Source organism: Gallus gallus, chromosome 4 (assembly GCF_016699485.2).
Source record: "Gallus gallus isolate bGalGal1 chromosome 4, bGalGal1.mat.broiler.GRCg7b, whole genome shotgun sequence".
In the NCBI taxonomy this organism is placed as follows: domain Eukaryota; kingdom Metazoa; phylum Chordata; class Aves; order Galliformes; family Phasianidae; genus Gallus; species Gallus gallus.
The window spans coordinates 12,128,060-12,143,160 of NC_052535.1; the positions used below are offsets into that span (position 1 = coordinate 12,128,060).

The following is a 15,101-nucleotide window of genomic DNA, read 5'->3' on the forward strand; positions in this document are numbered from 1 at the left end:
ACCCAGGTTTCGATGCGGTGTCATGAAAGGGGGGAACAGATAATCCTCTATTGAAGAGTTACTGCTGTTAGTTCCTTCCTCGTTTATGTTGGTGAATGTCTTCCCAAAGACAGACTCAAGCCTTTCACTGATACTAGCAGGGCTAACAGGTTTATTCTAGTGCAATAAATAAGGGTGAAATGTTTGCCTTTGATGTATTAATTAGAGATTTATAAAGATGGAGCTTTGAAAATAGTCTTTGCTTACACCAAGTAACTGCTGCAAGTTTCATGTCACGTTCCCTGGGGCTACTGAACGGTGACTCCAATAGTCACAAGAGATCAGGGAGTTTAGCTTCATTCCATAAAGCTTTTATTCCCTAGGTTGGCTTTTTCAGTCCATCCGGTTCTGAGCCCCATGAGCACCAGGGAGATAACTGAGGGAAAAGAGCACGTGGGAGCTGGTTTTGTCCTTTTTCCAATGGCAGCGTATTTCTGGGTAGTCCAACTTCTATCCCAGGAGAAACAGAAGTCAACTGCACAACCTCCTGCCTGGCAAGGTCAGCTTCTTTAAGCCCGGTGTTGAGGAGACCTGTTCTGGGGCATGAGCTGATGGGCAAGAAGGTAAAGCCAAAAAAAAAAGTACCCATAATCCATGTTGGTTTTCAGTTATAACAGAATAATTTATAAAGGCATCAACACAAATTCAACATCTGTTAACAAGCTGATCTTGCAATCAGTACTTAATTATGAGGACATTTTGGTGAAGTTAAAGGCACCTTGAAACGAGATGGAGTAATTAGTAAAAGTCATGCTGACTTCTGCAGCACACCCTTCATTTAAACGGTCTGACCACCCTCTGCATGGCTTTTTCCTACCATCCTTTATACAAGCCCCATTTATTACAACTCAGTAAGAACTGCCCTCTTTCCACCTATGTAAATATTTACTGTTCCATATCAGGCACAGATTCACGATAGGAAGGAGACCAGAATGCTTCACCTTCTTTTCTGTCAGACGCAGCTCAAGTTACTCATTTTCCACAGGCACGTTTCTGACTTCAGAATCATTTTACTCTCACTGTTTGCTAGCAGCAACAGCTGGCCCCATTCTTTCTGCTGTTTAAGACAGTAGCTGCATTTACTGGCCAAGTGGAGAGGCCACACCGTGTGCCAAGGGAGCTTTTGTGACAAATGGATCTTAAGCTATTTCTGTACAATAGGCTCTGATAACCGGGGGCCTGCTGTATACTGCCCTAAGCTAACAGCCAGAGGAAGTGAAGTCACGTGGCGCGTAAACAGCTTAATCATCCAGCGAGAAACAGGTCTACTCTGCTCTAATAGCCAATTACCAATAGCCAGCCCTAAGAAAAGCATGGCTGAGGACGATGGGCACATACCTGCAGTCTGTTTGCTACTACAAGGAATTAAAACATTCATTCTAGGTAGTGTTTTTACAGAAGAGACTCCTTTGATTATCTTACAGTCTGAGCTGGCTCCATAAAAGGTATAGCAGAAACAGCGTAGAGAGATCTCTGATGTGAGAAAGATCTGTTTCTTATACTGCTAATTAGCAACTTTAAAAAAAAAAAAAAAAAAGAGGACGGAATTGCTTCACGGGGAGTTTGTTTCCAGGTAGGAATTTAACAGGTGTTGGAGGTCAAACCAACCTGCCGGGACTTCACTTCTTTCATTCTAACCTTTACCTACACTGTGGGTTGGAACTGAAGCCCAAGGTGTCCCATCCTGGAGATCCCAACACAGCGAGCTGCAGTTTGCTGTAGCAGCGACAGAGCTGCAAGCACACGTTGTCCCTGCTGCCTCAGCTCTGCCTCTCGGCACTGGGAAGCTAAGAGAAGACAGACAGTTTCTCATCAACAAGCCTGTTTCCTTAGTCATCTGCCTGCTTTGGGAAAAGCTGGTCACTCATCAAGTCTTAAAACCAGAGACACCAAGCTGAGGAAGTTGATGAAAACTGCACAAGTTCCTCATCTCTGCTACCTGGTGACAGGACTCTCATAGGAGTCAACACAGCCCTGCCATGCTCAGTGGGCAGCTCTTCAGCAGCCAGCAGTGAGCTGCAAACTTCTTTGATGCATAAAAACATTCAGTAGATGGAAGCAGCCTAACATAAAGCTGTGGGGTACAAGAGCTGCTTAAATGGACTGCATCCTCACAGTTTTATTAGTGGCTTTTAAAAACATACAAAATGACTCACTGTCCAGGATGGCAGCAAGGTAGAGAGAAGTAGCCAAACTGTATTCTTAGACTAGCAGGGGAAAAAGGGCAGTCACATCTGTTTTAACCTGTTCAAAACATTAAATGGAAAGAGGAGCTCTAAAACTAAAGAAAATGCCTCAAAGCAAAGGTGGATGAGTCGTAGAGAAACACTGGAGAACCAGCTTTCTCTGCAACACCAATACTAACAAGCTCTAGTGAGTCCAAGAAGCTACAACTGTTCTGAGTCACCATTACTTGGAATCTAACAATCAGTCAGTGGCAACCTCCACGCAGTAAAGAAATGTTTCTCCAAAAATGAAGTGAAAATTATTGTCGTGACGCAATATGCTGTATAGCCAGAGTTCAGCGTCCCCTCAGTTTGTCACATCTAGCTCGGTGTGGTGGTCAGCAAATATCTGATACCAAGGATGATCCTTAAGGCTGCTGCATGATTTGTCATAGCTTTCACACAAGGCTCCCTGGCCAGGATACCACGGTAAGTGTCACTTTGTTCTTTTGCTCCTTCAACATCGGGATTAGTTCTGAGTTGCTCATTCCAACCGCTGGTACTCCATTTACTGCCACTATCTCATCTCCACACCTAATCAAAAAGACAAAAAATGAGCTTGTCATAAGTAAATTCATTAACATTGTAACCTTGAACACCAAGATCACCTACTCCACCCCATACCAAGATCATAAATTCTTTACTGAAGTGACTCTTAAGCTAGATAAAGGGCAGAAAGAGGTGATGTAAACGCAGAGAAAGAGCTGCTGACAGGCTCAGTCCTGAATCTGAGGGCAGGGGAAGGAGACAGTGCTGGTGCCCAGCGACACAGCAGTGACGGGCACAGGAGTGCAACTGTCTGGCCTGGCAGCAGAGGGATGTGCTAAGAGAAATACCCACAGGCTGAGGCATTCTCTCGTTCTGTAGCTTGATTCAATAGGTTTGTCAGGCTGCATGCTTCACCCAACCACAGCACGCCCAGCTACCTTCTGTGTGGCTCTACAGCTCAGCTGCAGTGGGGTGAGATGCCAGAGCCAGCCCTTCTCCTTCCCTCAGTCTTACAGGGCTCCCTGGGCACTAAGATAGGATGCCCAGCTGGCCCCAGGCCCCCATCAAGGCTCTGACCAGATCTGTTCTTTCATGCTTCACAGGGGAGCAAAGCCTGACTCATGGCACAAACTGTCCCCCCTGCCAGAGAGCAGCCTGTAACAGTATTGCACTTGCAGCCTGCTGCATGCTTGTGGAAGAGCTGGTTCTGGTGGATCCTAGAGGAAATGCAGTAGTGTTTTGTGGAGTGCTCCAACTCTGCTACTCACCACTCTGCCTGCCGCATTACTGACAGGGCAGCAAGGCTACCTTCCATTTTGTCTACAGGAGGGCTTTTTCTTACTTGCATTGAGACAGTCTTTATAATTCAAGAGATTTTTTTACTCAGAAGCCTCTAAGGTTAATCTGGAACATCCCTTTTCTAGCTCTTCTTAATTACTCAATTAGCCTTTACAGCCTTTTAAAATATAACATTTAATTCCCTTTAGTAGGTAGTTATGCTTTTATTGAAAAAGCACTCGTTAATATAGGGCTTTTGTAACACTATTAAGTGCCTAAATAAGCATCTGTGGATTAGAAGTCCTTAAGTTCAGCCAGGCAAAAGGGTAAAAGCCCTCCAGGGAAATGGTGTTTCTGCCTCGAGCCCCAGGACCCACAGAAGGGTTCGCACTCACTTCAGCCTTGCGCTGCGGCAGGCAGGCGTCCCAGGCACGATGGTTTTGATGAAGAAGGGCTGGTTTCCTTTGCTCTCCTCAAAGCCTCCAACAATGCTGAAGCCCCAGCTTTCCTGGTTGCCTTTGCTAAGGACAATATCTTGACAGCAGTGAAGGTAGCTGCAAAGACAGGCACAGCCAAAAACAGAGAATGTTTGTAAACATGCTTCAAGGAAAGCCACCTGACCAGAAGTTTACATTTTCTCTTGGGGGAAGCGTGGCTATGCAACAGCCTCGTCTTTCTCTTCTATGGGCTGAAGGCAACCATTTGTGCAAGGTGCGTTAAAGGGCAGTTATCAAATCCAAAGAGGACAGTCTGTTAGAACTCTCAGTACTGTTGGTGGTAGTCAAAGAGTTAAAGAATGACTGTGCTCTCAAAGGGCTCGTGACCTGAGAAATTCATGAATTCACATCAGAATAAACTTCATGACTTTTCCTAACAAACATTTTAATAGACAAAACCATATCAACTGTAAACGGCACTGCTAAACCCCCTACAGTCAGTGTGAATCGAGATTTTTATTCAGCTTGGTACAATGAAGGCATTCAGCAGCCATGCCTCACTGATGGCAAGTGAGCACTATGAGGTGAGGCAGCCTTCCTTCTCCTGCATACCACATCAGAGTGTGAGACGCCCTTCCTGCAGGAAAGCGTTGCTAACACCCAGGGCTGCTGTGCACAGTAAGATAGCACATGGCACATCACTGTGTGCTAGCCCCACTCAGTGAGGTGCCTTCCCAGTGAGTCTGAGGCACACGGCAAGGGAGAACACAATAACGAAGTGCTAACACAACACAAGCACATGCCAGGCCCTTGCAAGGCGTCTGCAGAGGTGTGGCAGAAGCACAGGCCAACAGTCAGGTAATGTTTGGCACCAGCAGGCTGCCACGCTGCGTGGAACTGCTGCTGATCACCCACTGAGGTACTCCAGCAGCTGAACTTACGTTTTTGCCTCAAGGGCTTTGCTTGAGCAGTTTGCAGATGAGTTTCAGATTTCAAAAGCCTTCTCAGTTAACTTCTCACTGAGACAAAGATCCAATTATCTGCTTTCAAACGGTAATTTACTTCGTACCAGTTCCTCCTGCGTTAATGCTGGGAGACCCTGGGAGACCCAGCTGCAGCCTACTGCTGCCTCCAGTTTTCTTCTGCTGGTATTATACAGATAAAAAAAAAAACATAGCTATGACAAACGTATATGGATGGCATCTGGTGCAAATAAACAGCCCAGAGAACAGAAGTGCTACTTCAGCATAAAACCTACGGAGCACTGAACACATTCGCCAAGAGTTGAAGAAAGCTCTTTGCTAGAAATCTATTTCCATATGAAAAGGGGCTTTTAGGAAGAGAAACATCAGTTCACCATAATGGAAAATGACTGTGGGAAAAAATATTTTGGACTTCACAGAAAGTAAAGGTGCAGATTTTATTCTGGGAGGCTCCCTGCTAGATCTGCATCCCCCTGGGAGTCTGTGGAATGTGCTGCTCCAGTGGGGCCACAGCAGGGAGCATCCGAAGGTCACTGCAGAAGAGCTCAGGCTTTGTGGACTGGCTGTGGAAAGATCTCGAGGTGAGAGGGATGCTGCTTTTCCACCCCTGAGCATTACCAGCCAAGCCTGGCATGGGGCTGTTTCAGGAGTCAAAAGCTGATACAGAGCAAGAGAGGGTAACTCAATCTCCAGGATTCAGAAAGCAATGAATTAGGATCCCCAACACCATGTTTTGAGATGGTATTTTATACTATGAGTAACTGGTCTTTATTTAACATAATCCTATGAAGAAATGAAGTAAGGCTCCTAAGCTATCTTCTGTGACACATACAGTGATCACGATAATCATTCAAACAGCAGTAATTAGTAGCATGTAATTAACTTGGAACACTCACCACCACCAGATTACTAGCAGAACAATGGAGAGAGCAGAAGTCTACCAGGACAGCAGGGTTTCCCACAGTCGTGTTACAAGAGAAAAAAAAGCCAGAATGTCAGGCACTGGGCTCTGCTGCCTGAGGCTGGAGAGAAGAGTGATCCTACCTCATCCCTCCAGCAGCACAGATGTCTGTATCTTCATCAGGCACGCATGGCCAGAGGCAAGGGTGGAAGCTCTGACCCAAGCTTACACAACAAATGCTGTGGTATCCAAGTAGCCTTACGAGCATGGAGTGTTTTTCCTTTCAGAGTACCATGACTAAGATGCTCCTGTTATTCTGTCACCTGGCATCCCAAGAAAGATACAGGACCAGGGCTGTGATCTCCTGAAACTGTTTGGCACCAGTAGCCTGGCACGTAACCCAAGTTCTGCAGGATGTGCTACAGGGACTGTGCAGCTCAGAGCCAGCATGTCACTCAATGAGCCAGCCAACAGCATTTGATGTAAAGAAAATAACCCACAGATACAAGAACCAAGGCAGGAATTAAACACTGTAGGCTCAAGCACTGCAACAACTGAGTACGTTTCTCTAGCCCTGAGCTAGACTTTGACTCCAGGCTTTTGGCATAAAAGCTTCCTCTAAGAAGGATTTAAGGACTTCTGGATCAGTGTAGCAGCTGAAAAAAATGCTGAACATAACCAAAATATTACATGCCATCAGCACTAAGCTTAAAGCTTCCACACTAATTGCTACCAGGTCTTATTACAGGCGGGTGGGAAAGCAGGTGAGAAAGAATTAGAGCCATTTTTACTACTAGAAACAAGAAGAAAAATTCTGTCAACTCCTAAAAGTCAGCGTGCGAAAGGAAGCCTGAAGAACAGAAAGGGCATCTGAAATCACTGCTCCCTGCTTCAGTAGTGAGACCTTCTAACAGGCAAAGGAAGGGGGAGCCAACATTATTACCAGCAGCAAAAGGATTTCAAGCAATGCATTACATGGCAAGTAACATCAGCCTATGCTTGAAACGAAGGCAAGATCCCAGTGAGTAAAGATTGGACAGCAGTCCGGGCAGCAGGAAGTGCGGTGATGCTGGGAACCAGAACACATCCAAAGAAAGTGGAGAATGGAAGAAGGGAGAAGGCATGGCCAGTTTTTCCTGGCTGCACTTCACTGCTGGAGCACCCGAGAGGAACAAGCACCTGCTGGCAGCTGAGGATGTGTACCCATGTTTGGGCTATCCAGGTACAGCTCAAACTGGTTCCCAGCAGGCCTGCACAGAATGAACAAGTTGATTCTGAGGGAGAGTGGAGGAAGCCAGAGGACTGTGCTGAGCACCAGCCAAGTTAGTCACCTGAGACACAAAGCTACCTTCCTTGAGCTGTTTTGTTTAGTGCTTACAGGCTGCTAAGTAACACCAGAGTAACGTAACAAGAGGCTTGTTAGTCTTTCTTCTTTCAGGTGCCTCAAGAAACAAGGCTATAAATAATCTGAGCTTCCCACAAAAGGGTTTGGCTTTACTGTTCTACATTTGTCTTCTGCATGATCCCTCTCCAGTTACCTGAAATGACAACAGATTCTATCTTTTCTGGCTGAATATACTTTCATGAAACCACAAAAGTGAGCAAACAGGAGGTTCACCTCACCAGAAAGGAGACAGAAAATATGTTTTTGACATCTCAGCTCTGTAACACAGAACATATCATGCTGCTGCTAAAATCTTTGCTAAGTTAATGATCCAAAGCTTTGCAGCAGGGAAACTCAGCAATTCAGAATGGTTTATGCTTCACACTAAAGATCGCACAATTACAACAGCCAGATAGAATTAAGACTGAGAGAGTTCCTCTGAATGAGACAATCAGAATAGATACTGTAAAGCAGCACGAACACCTGCTGGCCTCTGCAATGTCATCCAGAAAGAGACACAGTGATTTCAGCTAGCGATATTTCAGAAGGGACTGTTTCTACGCTGACTAAATTTAAAGTCAGTGCCTCAAATTCCAAAATATATGCTCTTCATTTTCTGTATCACTTCTCTTGGGGAAGGCGGCAAAAAAAGGGTTTTCAGAAACTTCTGAAACACAGTTACTGTGCAACAGAAGTGGAAAAACAAGGGGTAACACTGTAAGAGACAGCTGAACTTCTTTAGGCATTTATTGTGCTGTGATCTCCCTGGCAGATGAGGCTTTCTTCTGCCTTAAAGCTAACAAGGATACTGGCAATGCTTCCAAGTCAACCCACAAAGAAGTTCATTTCTAGTATTTAAGTCAGCTCCGTGACTGAGATCACTAAACTAACGTACCTAGGCAATCCAAGCCACGTGATCCAGAGGGGAGACCAGCTGAATCCTCGCTCCTTGATGTCCAGAGAGGGATCTGTGGGGTCTGTTGAAAGGATTTCCAAGGCCTTCAGTATGACTGAGTGGGAAGCTGCATTAGATTTCAGCGCTGAGACAGCTTCATAGTAGTTCAGATGAGTCAAATCAATCCCATTTATACTCAAAAGTACATCTCCTGTTGATTAAATAAAATGGGATTATTGCAAAACTTGTGCTGTGAAGCACATTCCTGCCTCAAGGTCTCACATGGAACACTGCTTCCAATTTCACTTTACTATCTAAATCCAAATTCTGCTTAAAAACAGTTCCCAGCCTGTAAAGGATCTGAGTCTCCTTACCTCGCTTGATTCTGCCATCCCTGAAGAGGCACCCAATGGGCTGTACGCTTGTTACATATATAGGGAGCTTGTTTTTGTTATCTCGTCCACCTCCAATTGTTATTCCTAGGGATTCCTTTGGTTCCTTCTTTACTGCAACTGTCTTTTCATGACTTACATATCCTGGAGGTAATTCCTACAATGAAATGACAATACAATACACAGATTCATTAATGCAATTAACATGAAAAGCTCAGAGTGAGAACAAGATAACCAAACATTATGTTTCTTTAACTCAGAACATTCAGTGATACTGCTAGATGGCAAAGTCAGCTTCTCTTGTACTTGCTATGGGTGAAAATACTACTCTGTATTTCCAATGTGACATCGCTGTGACTGAGGCATAGCTGTCTGGGAAACAGCTGCTCTCCCAACAATCCTGCTTCCTTTTGCTGTGAAGAGATGCTCAGTCTGAGAACAGTTCTGCACCAAGGAACAAGCTACCAACTCATTCCAAGGTCATTCAACCCCTCTCTGGCTACTACTAAACTGGGATCAGTAACTTCTGAATTCTTGTGCTTCCCATGCATGACTTAAAAGGAACGTGGAAACGTGACGCATTAGAATCACCACTCATCCTGATTTCTGCTCATCAAGCCAATACAACGTAAATGGATAAAACTAGCAAGTATGATGTTTGACACACAGCATATAAAGCAAAAATCAAACTTGGAGATGCTGACAAAGATGGCCAGCATCCTTAGAAAATGAGTGTCTTAAAATCGTTAGAGTATTACTTAAAGTTTAAATATCAGAGTTTATAATTCCTCTGTTAATTTGCAAATAATTGCAGATGTAACCAACTGTGGAGGTAGAAGTAGGTTCCTTACTAACGTTCAATGGAAGCATTTAGACACATTAGTCTAGGCAGTTTTAGATTGTTTTCTCCCACAGCTGGTAGCTCTAAGCATGGAGCAAAACTCTACTGGTGCAACAGATTGGCAATTCTCCTCTTGCAGGATATTCCTGTAACATGCAAACTGATGGCAGATACAACACTGAAGTCACAGCAGCACTACAGCGTGATTTGTGTCGTTTCTACTTCTGTGTCACAGAGCTGTCTACCTCCAAACCAGAAGCATAACTTAATACCACTGCGCAATACTCTGAACACGTTGTGCTTTATGAACGTCAAGAGGTCCAGCGCTGGCCCTGTTAGTGTCTCATGGACTGTAAATTTCTCATGGCCCTTTCCAAACAAGGAGAGATTAAACACTGGTTTTGCCTCAACACTAGAGACAAGTGAGGAAATTTTAATATGTTTTTTCAAGTAGATGACAAATGCAAAGTTTTCTAGTGCCAACAGCCACAAACACGCTGCTTGTCAATAGCTGAAGAAATGAAGATACTACTTAGTCTTATATAATAAATAACTGTCACGGAGCTAACATAATGGCTCTATTAGACCAGCAGTAACCAGTGCTTTAGCTGTTATTTCCAAGCTTACCTTCTGGTAGTTGGACTTCCGTCTGTAGTGACTCTGGTCTAGTCTTCTCCGGTGATGCACTGGGCTTCCTCCTCCACTGCTGCTGCTGCTGTTTGATGTGCTGCCATCTTCCCCTGGGTCTAACAGCTGCACACCTGGCTGCCTCAGGACCACGAAGTTTACTCTGGATTCGCTGGTCTGCCAGGAGCAAAAAGAATATGTGAAACCATTAGAAAGCCAAGTCAAGCAAAAGAAGGCAAAACAGGATGATTGCTTCCTCCACTTTGGTACTTGCAACGAGAATAGTGTATTGCAACACAAAATGAACAGCTAGAATGAACAATCCACACAATGGACAACCATGATAAAAGTAGTGGATGCTTTTTGTTTTGCTGTAAAGAAACTTGTTAAAGCTCCTCTCCTCCCAGCCTATACGCCACATCTGTTGTTGAGCATTTCTCCCATCCATTTTTCCCCCAGATACCTGGAGACCTGACCTTTTGCCTAAGATTCCTGCTAGTTAAAAACTCAACCAGCTGTATATCTGGCTTTGGCAGAACTACAGGGAAAGCATTCACTATTGTTACTGCTCTTCTATCTGAAAGAAGAAACTGAATTAATCCAACAAAACCTTATTGTGAAGGACTCCATTGGGGTAAGGCGTCTGTGCTTGCTTGGGGCATTTCCTGCAACAGTTGAGAGAAGTACAGCTGCTGTTCTCACTATTGGACATGAACCCCTCTCCTCTGGTGCCACAGCACCAAGCAGCAATGTATTCCATGGCCTGGGAAGAGGAACTGCATCAACTGCTTTGCTTGTTGCTGTTGTTTTAGTCAGCTGGTTGGTCTGTGTGTGTTTTTAAACTACTGAAGGACAGGGTTTTCACAAAACACAAGTTTTAAGTCTCTCATCTCCGAAATCACTCCAGGATGCAATTTTTTTCCCCAGTGAAGTTGGCACATATCTATGTCTCCACAAAATATATTGTAAATACTGCACCCTGCTTTGGGGATTTGCCCTCCCCTTCATACAGCAGACTATGTACAGTACAAATGGGTGTGCATATATAGCATAGGTGCAAATGGCACTTCACAATACAGATAGGACTCTTTTTCTCCAAACAGTTTGCAATCAAAAGTAGAACAAAGTTTAACCAAGAAGCTCTCAGAAGAACAGATAACGTTTGGAAGAATATCAGTTCAACAGAATGTCACTTCAAAAGGAATTAAATTCCCAAAGCCAGTGAAGCCAGTTCTGTGACACTGATCTCATTGGGATCAAGTTCTTCATACAGAAGTTATACTTGCACACTACTACAGAAATACAACAGCAAGAATGAAAAAAAAAAATCTAATAGGTCATAGTATGGAATCACATACACAGTAGAAGGAAAGATCTCAGTGCTGGAATCCTGCTGTTACTATTGTATTTTTCCCACTCTACTGCACTCTCCTTTACTAATTAGCAGGAAGAGAACTGGCTCTCCCTCACTCTGCTGACCTCAGATCCTTTCCAGGATATAAACAATATGTGATCAGATGTATTGTGTCAGGATCTTCAGATAAAAACAGAAACTGAAGGTCACTGCCTAGGAAGATAAAGAATTTAAAAACTGATCTACGTGACATCTACTGCACACGTAGCAATCCTGTTTCTTCAACCAATATTCCTAGCCTGCTCTGTTCATCAAAACATTTGGCACGCTGCAATAAGAACAGATCCCTGTTGGGAATGAAAAGGCCACCTTTTTCCTACCCTTTCTAACATTTAAGAAAGTTTTTAGTCTGAGATGTTGTTTGCTTGGAGAGGTGGTAGGCTGTGGAGGGCGTCTGGAAAACATCTTCAGTTTGATTGCTCCAAGCACAAGAAGCTGTCCTAATCTCTTCTGGTTTCTGTGATGTATGCATCTACACAGTGCATGCAAATACTTATTCTGCAAGAAACTCTCCACACTGCCACACCACAAAGAAATTCCAATTGCCTTGGCTAAGCTGACATGCCACTAGCAAATGCCTCGCTTCAGACGTGTCAGATGACTCATGATGTATTCCCACTCTCCATGTTTATCTTTGTTTGGAAGCAGTGTTTCCCCACACATCTGCAGAGAAGTTACTTTCCCAAAAAGAGATTTCAGGGAAGGCAGTTTGCTCCAGCATGTTCCGTTAGCCCCTGGGTCAGAGCAGGAGCGCTGCCATCAATGCAGGAAGCTGCAGCATCATTAGCCACACAGCTCCGCATTATAAATTACCTGGATGATCTGTGCAGCGGTCTCAGGTGTTCCTTGCCTCAAATCCTGGCCGTTTATAGACAGGACTCTGTCATTCCGACTCAGCTTCCCATTTTTGGCTGCCAAACCTCCCTCTAGCAGATCCAGAATAAAAATCCCTGTCTCATCTGTCTTCCTGATCAGTTTGATTCCCAAGGGCTCGGATCGGTCTCTCTTTATCAAGGTGACATGGATCACTTCCTGATTTGTAGCAGAAGTGGAGTCCTGCTGTGCAATCTTATTGGAAAAGCCTTTCTCTTGCAGAACCATGAGGTGGAGAACAGGACCTGGGTGGCGCAGGAAGGACACAGCTTGGCAGTGAGTCACACTGCTGATGTTGACACCATTCACCTAGAAAAACAAACCAGAGTCCCTAATCAGAACCTAAGTAAATTTAGGTACTGTCTACAGTGCAGAACATCACAAAGCTGGAGACAGGATGCACAATCCCTATTCAACGCCATGATTGAAGCAGATGTACCTCATGCACATTAGGGAGCAGAGTTTTCTAAAAAAGCAATGCAGAACAAAGCAGATAAACTAACACCATCAGTGATGGCGAGCAGCTGAGTACATGGATGAGGTAGAACCACTCAGAGCTAACAAACCCCAAACTGCAAGATGCTAAATCATGATGTGTACGTCATGACACTGCAGAACTGTTTTCCACTAACTTCCAGTATTCAATATACTCTTGGAGGAGAAGAGCTAAATTGGAGACTACCCACCCCTCACTTGGAAGAGCAGTCCACAGCCTACAAAACTTCTGGAATCATCACTCTAATCACGCTTTTACCAAAGTATCTCTGAGAAGCTGAGATACTTTGTCTGTTGTCACATAAGATTTTGTAGTGTCCTTTCAGGACGGCAGCAGGGCTACTAAGTGTGGGGACCTGCTCTAATTACAGTCCAGTCAAGATTGAAAGGTGTACAGTTTGGATAAAACAGAAGTTGCATTGTTGGTCTGCATGAGAAACCAACTTGGAGATTCAATCGGCCACTTGTGCACAAGGCTGCCAGTCATTACTGATGTCCACAGCCCAACAGGATAATTAGGTCTTTATGGCTTGTCAGATGATTGGGCAGCCATAGCCAGAAGGTGCTAACAGTTTTTCTGCATGTAGGTTTTAGTGCCATGGACAAGCCTCTGTCACCTCAGTTAGCACACTGCAACAAGCATAATGGCACGTCGGATTCATCTGGAAACTAAATCTGGCCGTGGGTCAGCATGGTACAATGCTGGTGCTCCTTATTACTCACATTATATATGTGATGTTGACTTCAAGTTGTAAGGTCTTAAATTTCCAACCTGCCCATTAAGGAAACGCAGCTTAAGCAACACAGTAAAGCAAGTAACTATGACCTCCAAGCTAGAGCACAATCCACTGGAGAGAAATGGTGCTACTGGGCAAAATTTATCACATAAAGATCTTTTCACTTTATACAAAATGGTATGAATTCCAAAATCTTGTGGGACCAGAAGGGTCCTCAAATCTACTTCTCAACTCCAGGAGACAGATGATGCTGTTGACAGACACGTCTGGTCAGTGCTTTAAAACAAACAAACAAACAAAAACTTCTCTGTAGAGATTCCCCAGTTTTTCTAGGCAACTTTGCCTGTTTGTCCCTTTAGTTAAGGCAAGCAATGAGACAGGAGGATTGCATACCTCAAGAATATGGTCCCCAGGTGCTATTCTTCCATCTGCAGCAATGACAGAATCCCGCAAGACTTCCTGAACAACAATGTTTCCTAGTGGCGTGTCCTTACCCCCAACTATTCTCATCCCAAGCTCTTCCTCTGGATCTTCTCGGTGAATTTCTATTGTGCTCGTTTCAGCCACAGGGCTAGCTCTCTGAGGAACATCTGATGGTGGAAATCAAAGAGAAAAAAAAAACAACATATGAATAGAACCTTCCCTTACATAGCCCCACAAAGTTTTTAACACTGGCAGGTTGTGTTCAAAAGTAGCATATAGAGGGAAAGGAAGAAACAGCAGTTATCACAAGAGGAGAAGCTAGGTCAAACTGAAAGCTAAAAAAGGCCTTATTTCTGTAGTTTCTCCAGAACATCTTGGCCTAACTTGTGGTAAATTTGAACTCTCTCACTGCTATTTTTTGTGTTTAACTACAGGGCATTCAGTGTGTTTCACTTAGACATTTATTTTTCCTGCTGTGACAGCTGGACTCCTAGAAGCACACATGCACTAATCCCAAATTCCACAGCACCCATTAGAGAAGGGGACTGCCACGCTTTAATTACTGGTCTGTCATGAGGTGATACTACCACAGGCAGTTCACTACAACTTCCCTCCTCTAATTTCCTTTCCTCCTCTTCTCCCATCTCTCCTTTAACACAGAAGTAATGTTTACCTATTTCACAGCCTCCTGAAGCCTAAGCAATGCTTCTCAGACACTTTGAAGATGAAAGTAGTTGTTAGCAAGTCATTTTAAAGCTACCAGCACTGCAGCATTTAGGCAAGCCCAGCACTCTAATGAAGCCAAGTAGACTGCAAAGGTGAACTGCAGCTCTCATACAAAAGATGCAAAATCTGCTCCAAGTGTACTCAGGGAAAAAGCCAACCGAGAACTAAGCTGACCTGTGCAACAGCACATCAGCAGACAAGTACCCAGCTCCAGTCTCTGCATACCTGGAAACTGAGACACACTCTGAAACAAGGCACTGAGATTTTCACACTCCTGCCTTCTGGCAGGAATTAACACGAGAGGTTCTAGGCTGCAGTGCAGATGGTCACTTTTATCTGCAAGGGTTTCATAACCAACTACTAATCCAAAATCAGGCTAGGCTATAAAAACACACTTGCTTTGTACTGTTAGGGAAGTACTGACCACTCTGGGAAATCAACTG

General features: G+C 44.3%; 1 protein-coding gene across 4 annotated transcripts in view; it reads right to left on the reverse strand.

The window, feature by feature from the left end:
* Nucleotides 1–636: 636 nt before the first annotated feature.
* LOC422320 (ligand of Numb protein X 2-like) overlaps nucleotides 637–15,101 on the reverse strand; it is a 29,776-nt gene continuing 15,311 nt past the window's right edge. For all 4 annotated transcript variants that reach the window (XM_015278584.4, XM_420296.8, XM_040699581.2 and 1 more), the window contains exons 4-10: nucleotides 13,903–14,099; nucleotides 12,218–12,586; nucleotides 9,991–10,167; nucleotides 8,505–8,679; nucleotides 8,131–8,341; nucleotides 3,926–4,084; nucleotides 637–2,798 (exon numbers count right to left, since the gene is read on the reverse strand). In XM_015278584.4, the coding sequence (XP_015134070.2) occupies nucleotides 2,663–2,798; nucleotides 3,926–4,084; nucleotides 8,131–8,341; nucleotides 8,505–8,679; nucleotides 9,991–10,167; nucleotides 12,218–12,586; nucleotides 13,903–14,099 (1,424 nt within the window). In that variant the 3' untranslated portion in view covers nucleotides 637–2,662. The remainder of the gene's footprint in view (nucleotides 2,799–3,925; nucleotides 4,085–8,130; nucleotides 8,342–8,504; nucleotides 8,680–9,990; nucleotides 10,168–12,217; nucleotides 12,587–13,902; nucleotides 14,100–15,101) is intronic.